Raw genomic sequence first — 8,757 nt, 5'->3', positions numbered from 1 at the left:
TTACTTAAAGTGTGTAAAACAAACAGCGCGTGTGACAGGCGCTGAATAAATGGACCGCAAAGGGTTAAAATCAGGATCAAACCGCTGTAGTTCCACTTCAGCTGAAAGGACTTATTTAGTAAATACAGCACTTCATGTCGGTTCTTCAAAGCATCTACAAGGAGCTCCTTACTGTCGGCAAGCTTGCCAAAGTCTTTGTTGAGAAGCTCCTCCGCGGTGAGTTTGGAGAAGTTGTCGTTGCCGAAGGGGTTCCAGGACGAGGCTTCAGGGGGGGTGCTCAGCGCGGAGGGGAGATCCGCGGCTGGGGGGGGCTGGTACACACTCTGCTGGGAGGAATGGGGAGAGCCAGAGGGAGTGGTGCTGGCAGACCTGAAAACACACAAGGGAGACAGAGAGAGTCACAAAATCACTTTTCAGTACTAAGATACTTTGCAGAAAGACTATCAAAAAAAGGACATTATTTCAGGGTCTTCTACTGAAAAAGAAAAACAGATGACATGATTTTTTTGGACTCTTGCAATTCATACAGCGGTCTGTCCCGGCTCCTGTCCGCAGCCCTGCAGTGTCCAGAGTCTTACTTGGACTTGTTGAGTCCGGCCTCGGCCGCAGCAGCCTGCAGCAGCTGTGTGGACTTGCTGACCGGCACGCCGAACACCGCGCTGTGTGTGACATCACTCACGATGCGGCGGTGACCCCCTCTCTGGGTCTTTGGGGAGGATGGGGGGGTGAGGGACCCCACTTTCTGCACCGGACGAGCCCTGCCTTGGGACAACACCTGGGGAGCACACAAAACGAGAATGAACCCACCTTGGGAACATGCTGCAAACAGAACCAAGAACTCTGAGACAGTCCAGCCATGCTTTCATTTGCGAAACAGGATTACAAAATCTAAAAGCATTTTTTTCTTTGAAATCGTGGTCTCAGCACTGCTCAGCTGACAGCGATTCACCTTGGCAGGCAGCTCATGGATCGCTGATCCGAGACAGCACGTGTCTGACACACTTCAGAAGGACAGCAAACGCCTGAAAGCAGGTCTGATTTTCTCCTGGGACAGACCTCGAGTACCGTCAAACCTGTGCAGGGTGACCGATGCTGAATTCAAAGTACAACATGAGATCAGATCTACTTCAAAAGGTAGCTTTACCGTCTCCTCTGGCACTGCAGCGGGCTGCGTTTGCTGCGATGGGGAGGGCTGCTTGTGCTGCATGACAGCTTGAGGTGGCTGCTGCTGCATGGGGAGCTGCGCAGGTGGTGCTTGCTGTTGAGGAGGCTGCTGCACCACTGCTGCAGCCTTCTGCTGCATGGCTGCCTGCTGCGCCATTAGTTGTGCCTGCTGCTGCTGCTGCTGTTGCAGGTAGAAGTTCTGCATCATCTGCTGCTGCATCATTTGCTGCTGGGCTGCCGCCTGCTGCAGGACTTGGTACTGCTGCGTTCGGGGCGAGACATGCAACAAAAACATGCGATCACCGATCCCCTCTCAGAGGTCTTGCGGCACTTTTAAAGCAGGACTTGACACTTCCACTAGCCCTGCACCCAGTCCTGGGTTGCTCAGCTATATCAATGAAATAACCAGGTAGGTGCCAGGAGTTTCAACCATCAGCCCCCCTGCTAAATTCTCCTCACAGCGTGAATAAGTCATGCTCGAGTCTGTGCCTTTACTAATAGGTGTTGTTCACGAAGCTACTGTATAAAAAGGAGGAGCAATGTATTCGACACCAAACTCCTGGCCCCTGATCACTTCAATAACATACTAAATTGAAGGACGTTCTGAAATCACAGGTCCAGGGCTTGTGCGAATTTCAAGCCATTAGAGAGAAAAGAACTGTGATTTATTCTTAATGAAATCATTGAGCAAAAGCAATGAGACATCAATAAACACAGCGCATTACACTGGAAAGGAAAGCGGCTAAGTCGCACAGGAGACAGCAGAAACAGCAAGAACAGAAACGAATGAATTACATGTAAGAACACAAAAATAGAAACGCTATGTAGCTAGCAGTGCAGGGAACAATATCAGTATATTATAGATCCTTTAAGTATTTACCGGTTATTGGTATTGATTATTGTAACCTACTGGCTAATGATGCATTAAATAGAATGACGTTAAATGGGGTGTTAGCAGTAGTAAAGAAGTCTACCAGAAGCCATAATAGTAGCTTATGGCTTTTTCAATTTGTCAGTTTGTTAAGTATATGGAAATCTAAACCAGTCAGTTCTGCAGGGTGTGCAAGACTTCTGGCCATAGCTGTACCTCTGACTGGATACAAGCAGGTGGGACAGCCCTAATATTTTCTTACTTTAAACCCATGTGATCATAATTACTGCAGTAACTGAAAAGTAATTCTAGCCCAACACTAGTAGCTACACTGTACAGAAATGAACTGTTATATTGCAATGACAGACACAGCGACAGAGCAGTGAGACACAGGAGGGGACAGTGTAGGAGACAGCACAGCAGGGACAGTAACCACAGAGAGGGGACAGTGTAGGAGACAGCACAGCAGGGACAGTTCTCTGCATTTATGCTTTGCATGCTACAGCAGGGCTGACTCGGCTCAAATCACGAATTTCGCACTCATCCGTGACTTCACACACGCAACCTTCTAAAAGAGGCTGATATCTTAATGCAGTTAATTGAACCGAGCCCTGGGACTTCTCCAGTGATGGATCAGGCACTCTCTGAAGTGCTACATTTTTCCCACCACAGTATTCAAATGGCCGTGCTTGTATACAGCCAAAGGTTTTGCATCCCCCTATAGAATGAACACATCTGGCTATATAAAGTCAAATGAAACCTGCTGAATAATGTTAAGCTGGACATACCACTTTGTAGGTTTTCCCACATACTTCACGAACAACTGACAAATTGAAACCCAATATGCAAAATGACCAAATGACCTGGTAGTGAACTCAAACCTGGTTGTGTTTAATCTCTCTCTCTCCCTGCCAGGTAAAGTGACCCACCTGCTGTGTCTGAGTAGCCTGCTGTTGCTGCTGCTGACTGAAGAATGCTGCCTGCTGCTGCTTCAGGAAGAGCTGCTGGTGCTGGGGCATGGCTTGGGGGGCCGGAGACTGAGTGGGCGTGGTTTGCAGCTGGGTGGGAGGAGCCTGTGTGGGCGTGGCTTGCTGCTTGGGGGTGGGAGCCTGGGGAGCTTGAGCCTTCTGCGATTGGACAGCCAGGGAAGGGGAGGGCTGGGCGCCGGCCAGAGTAACACCTGTAAAAAAAACTATTTTTAAAAAACAGAGAAGGTAGGATGGCTTGTAAAAGCCCTTGCTCAGCTAAGGCTCTAATGGTTTCTTTCCAGATGTCTTTATTCGAAACTGCCTTTATCAGCTGCTGTCCAGCCTGCTAATGTCGCTCTCCCTCTGCTTATTAATCAACAGAATACACCGAGAGTCACTGGAGAGAAGCATCTGATTTGGTTAGTCACACTCCAGTGAGTATCACTCGCATCTATCACTTGTACAATCCCATTTAATATTCTGAATTACACAGAAAAGCAGGCATATTTAGTACATCAACGCGTACTTTGTGTTGTTAATGAAGGTTGTCTGTGAATAATATAATCGGCTCTGCTTAATTTTAGCTCAGTCCCTCTGAAAAAAAAGATTGCACCTTTAAAACGTTTTACACAACAGCAGTTTCAACCCACCAGTCACCAGGCTGCCACTCTAGACTGCTGCAATCTTTCCTGCATGGGTTGTGCAAAAGTCTCATTAAAGCTCTCCCTCGCTCGTACGTCGCGCTGTCCACGGCTCTCCGTGGCTGTGGATTGTGGGGCGCTCACCTTGTTGCTGGGCGGGCACCAGGGGCGCGTTGGCTCTCTTGCGAGGGGTGAGGGCTGGCTGGATGGGCAGGATGCCGACTGCGTTTGGCTGAGTCTGCCCGGCTTTGGGGCGCTGCCGGGGGGCAATGGAGGTCTCGGTGGTGGGGATGGGGTCAGTCAGCCTGAGCAGGAGAAGGTACAGGTAGCTTGCAAACATACTGGCATGGCTTCACTCTCATCTCAAAGGAGATGCTGCATTGCATGTTATCACATTGCACCGTAGTGCATTGCTATTGGTATGAAAGGACTCCACATTAATACAGACTTCCAGTCGAAACTCTGGCTGAAGTTACTTTTAGTATTTCTCATCACATGTCATACAAAAGGATCCCCGTTGGGACAGCTGCACGTATTGTGATCTGCATTGCCTTCTGGCTCCCCTATATACAGCAAGTGGTCCGCTCCAGTCGTCCCCCTCCTCTCACCTGGCTTTGGTCTGGCTCTTCTTGGCTACAGCCTCGCTGGCTCGGATCGGTTCAGGAAGCTTGGCCGGGATTGGAGAGTTCTGATAAAGGAACGGGGGGAGTCCATGAACAGGAATGTGTACAGTAGCTGGGGGAGAGGTAAGACTCCTACTGCATAGCAGTCTCATCTATTCCAGGTTTTACTACAAGCTTGATTAGACAGTGTGTAGGTAACAAATTCAGGCGTGTTATTAAACTCTTAGTAAAACAAGGAGAGGATCCAACTGCTATGCAATGGGAGTCTGATTTCCATTGCTGCAGTAAGTACCTCATTGTATCAGGTCTCAAAGCAAAGAACTTACAGAAGTTAGATTCTGTCAGGCAAATCAGATCCCATTTCGTCACTCTCTCGAAGAACGCAACATCAGAAGCATTTCAACGCACTTTTTAAAAAGACAATTAAGAAAGACAACACTACACACCAAAATTGGCTACACAACAAGAACACACACCAACCTGCGCATTTTGCACTGAGCATTCCTTCCTGGCCAGCTTGAAGGCAAAGTAGGAGACCTGGTAGATATCAGGGCGCTGGTCAGGGTCAGGCTCCAGCATGTAACCTGAGGAGAGGGAAGAGGGGGAAGGGGACAGAGGGAGGAGGGAAGGAGAGAGGGGGAAGGAGGGAGGAGAGAGTGAGAAGGAGGGAGAGACGGAGCAATTGCTATCAGATAAGAGATTGCTCCCTGCAAGTCATATTCAGCTAAATTGCTCTTACCCATACATGCAGGTGATTGGTGCTTTCCATACTGTTATTATCATTAAAATGATTAGCGTTATTGTTATCATACAAAGCGTGCAAGAGAAAGTACACTCGACTTGATTAGAGGCAGCCATCGAACACAAGGATCATACTGCAAGTGATTAAATCCAAAACAAAACAAAATTATATTAACATATTTGATCTGTTTCTGTGGATTCTGTTGTCATCTCAATTTTCATTACTATTTAAAAAAAAAAAAAAAAAAAATATATGATTGTTTTTTGTAGGAAGGATTTGCACAGTGATCGCAAACGTGGCTACATTTTAGCAGTGACTCACTGTAGCATGACTCAAAATTTAGACTGTTGGAACATTACTTCTGTAGATTGACAGGAGTCTTACAGGCACACACACACACACACACACACACACACACAATAGTAATTCTATCATCTAATTGATCGATAAGTTCAATTACACATTTGTCATTCGACCACTTCTGTATTTTAAACCACTTCTGGTGACCCCATTTGTTTGAAAGTAGTAGAAGTTCTATACTAGATACTGCTTGGTTATTATGTATAAACACAGTAAACATGCTAGTGTGTGCCGTTATGTTACTTTAGTGCAATTCTAATTACAGCAAATTACTGCAGCATAATTGGAACTGTGATTGCACAAACTAGCATTGTAATTGCAAGTTCAGCAGACAGTCCTGCTGTGATTGTAACTGTAACAGAGCGCTGGCTGCACCCCAGCCTGCGCAGTACGTACGGATGAGACAGTGCATGTCAGGGGAGTAGCGAGAGTTGTCGGGGATGGTGAAGCTGCCGTCACAGATGGCCACCTGGCTTTCCCCGAAGGGCAGGGTGAAGAAGCAGAGCTTGTAGAGAAGGCAGCCCATCGCCTGGAACAGAGAGGCAGGGTGAGAGACAGAGACAGGGAGAGACAGCCTGCAGGGGTGGGAAGTCACTGCGTGAAGTGCTGGGCAAGCCATCCAATCAGGAGTTCACAGCTTCCAATCCTGCTCTCGCCTTGGCCTGGGAGCCATGCACTGGCCTCTGTGCTCCCAGCGATCAAACTTACTTTAAATATAAAACTCTGACAAACAACACAGGATGCATCAAAGGTAAAGCAATGAGTTCCTTGTAAACTCTGCAGGTTCTGTAACACGTGCACTCTTTCACTGTCTCTTAGCTTGTCATTCATTTTGCACTTTTCAAAACGAAACCCTTAAACAGCTTCTAAATGCTGCATACTGTGCAGTACAACAGCTGTAATGTTTGGCATGCAATCTGCTTAAAATATACAGAAAATTCTTCATCCTGTGGACAGTCACGTTTCAGAAGACTGTTATAAAAGAAAATCTAAATGTGAAATGTTATTAAAAAACACACACACACAATGAGACACCTACCCAGATATCTGCCTTGGTAGTGATGATGTGCCCGCTGTACAGGTTAACCATCTCGGGAGCGCGGTAAGACAGGGTGGTGTACCTGACACACACAGAGAGGGAGACCGTGACTCTGGGGAGGAACACGCTAAACCCCAGCAGCTGAACCAGGGGGGAGCAGCGACATGACCTGGGATCAGGGCTGGGGTCAAAACCCTACCCCATCCTTTTTAAAATCAACTCCCAATTCCAAATTCCACTCCCTATTAAATCAATTCCTTTTACACAACTTTACTGTGCAAACACATGTACAACCTGTGAAACACATGCACAACTCTATCAGCAACAGTTGTGTAATTGCATGTGTTGCTGTTGACAAGTTGCACATGTTTGACAAAGCAATTGGAGTCTTATTTCCACCCTGTTACTTCTAGAAAAACACTTGATCCAGCCTGTGGTACGTAGATCGAAGGTAGGCAACTAGCTCCTGAACTCTGGAACATAGTAATAATGATGATAGCAAATATTAAAAAAACACCAAGAACACGTCATTTGAAGCTGCCTGCTCTTTAATCAATGCTCAGTGCATGCGATGGGGTTTATGAGACGGGACTCACTTCTTGATCTCGTCCTCCACCACCGTCACCCCCTCACTCTGTGGGTTCTGGTATTTATTGGTGGCGCTGCCGAAATCGCACAGAACGTAATGACCCCGGTCATGGAGCAGGATGTTTTCTACCTGGAGAAAAAACACAAAATAAAAGAGAGAGAGAGACTGGATTAGGGCCTTCCTGGTCAGTACCACTGCCTCGTTCACATGAGCACAGACAGACCGCCGACCCGAGCATTCCTCCTGAACCACCATCGATAGTCTAGTCTAGGGAAAAGACAGAGTTTCCACGCAATGAGAGCTTGATGGAGGTTGGCAGTTTTTTTTCCCCACAGCATTCCTTGCTCATGCCGGACATGGATTCCACGCTCAGCCCGGTTTGAGGGGAGCATGGAAAACGATGTTCACACCACTTTCCTTTTCTAGGATTGTGATCTGATCTCAGACAGATAAACTGAGCAACAGCAGCTGGGTCAGGGCTGCTCAGGGCTTCAGCTTGGACGGAGACCTGCTCAGATCCTTGCCAGGACGCAGAGTTAGAGAGTTTAAACTCGGGATGGTGGTACCTTGAGGTCACGGTGGATAATGGGAGTCTTGCACTGGTGGAGCCGCGCCACTGCCTCACACGTGTCGCAGAAAATCTGCAGCACCTCTGTCTCTGTGAAGCCAGTCTGGAGACGCTGGTTCATCAGGTTTACAACCTGACCACCTGAGAGAGAGAGAGAGAGAGTCATGACCCATGCCAAGGACGCACACTGAACATTAAATCACACACGCACCACCCCCCCCCCCCCCCCCCCCCCCCCCCCCCCCCCCCCTGCCTCTTGGTTTGCATGGGTACAGCTTCCCTGGTTAGAAAGGCCTGTCAAGTGTGAAACATTATTGATGATCATCCCTCAAGATATCGCCCAGCGCCTTGGGGAGTCTACGTCACGTCAGGGCTGTATTCGGAACAAACAGTGGCCCGTTTTTAAAATAGCTCTGGAGGTTTCACAAACTACACACATTGATTTGAAGGAATTCCGATGGGCTTTATATAAAAAAAAAAAAAAAAACACCGTCCTTAACAAAACACTCCTTAAAAAAAAAAGAAAACTCCTTAAAAAGTTTAGTTCAAACACAGCTGGGGTCAATTACAATTCTGCAACTTGTAATTAATCTCAATTACAAAGTGTAATTGTAATTGAACCTTGGCAAACCTGTGTAATTGTAATTCTAATTATACAGTGTAAGCGATTGACGTCATTTCAATTGTCTCCACCTCGTTCCATCTATACCAGACTCCACTAGGACCAGCAGCCCCTGCTCACCCCGGCAGTAGTCCATGACGATGAGCACCTCCCACACGTCTCCCGCTCCCACCGGCGTGACGCTGGAGTCCAGGAAGCCCACAATGTTCCGATGGCCCACAAGGTCCCTCTGCGGAGAAGAGCGAGACGTGTGAAGCCAAGACTGGGACAGACAGAGACAGAGAGAGAGACAGAGAGAGAGAGACACACACACACTCACCATGATCTGAATCTCCTGCTTGCACACTTGCAGGTCGTGCTCGTTGTTGACGTACATCCTCTTCAGGGCGCAGCGCACGCCCTGGTGAGTTCGCACAAGGAATACAATGGCAAATCCTCCTGGGGAGGGAGAGAGGGAGCAGGGCAGCACTTCAGACGGGAAATCAACCAACGTGATCAGTCTGTACACAGATAAAAGCACTGACAAAAATGCCCGAGTATGAAGGAACTGAAGTTCGAAAATCTTCTGGT

At 47.7% G+C, this 8,757-nt stretch overlaps 1 protein-coding gene across 1 annotated transcript; it reads right to left on the bottom strand.

The window, feature by feature from the left end:
- Window positions 1–24: 24 nt before the first annotated feature.
- LOC121309829 (AP2-associated protein kinase 1-like) lies at window positions 25–8,625 on the bottom strand (the record flags this gene model as incomplete). Its single annotated transcript, XM_041242971.1, has 13 exons — window positions 25–369; window positions 579–775; window positions 1,145–1,426; window positions 2,965–3,215; window positions 3,789–3,949; window positions 4,253–4,332; window positions 4,748–4,851; window positions 5,766–5,898; window positions 6,409–6,490; window positions 7,005–7,126; window positions 7,564–7,706; window positions 8,308–8,416; window positions 8,507–8,625. Coding segments are annotated over 13 exons (2,128 nt in total), but the record flags the coding sequence as incomplete, so codon positions are not given.
- Between the last annotated feature and the right edge of the window lie 132 nt (window positions 8,626–8,757).

Source organism: Polyodon spathula, unplaced genomic scaffold (assembly GCF_017654505.1).
Source record: "Polyodon spathula isolate WHYD16114869_AA unplaced genomic scaffold, ASM1765450v1 scaffolds_1513, whole genome shotgun sequence".
In the NCBI taxonomy this organism is placed as follows: Eukaryota; Metazoa; Chordata; class Actinopteri; order Acipenseriformes; family Polyodontidae; genus Polyodon; species Polyodon spathula.
Note: the sequence above shows the minus strand (reverse complement) of the source record. Positions and strands in the feature narration are given on the sequence as shown.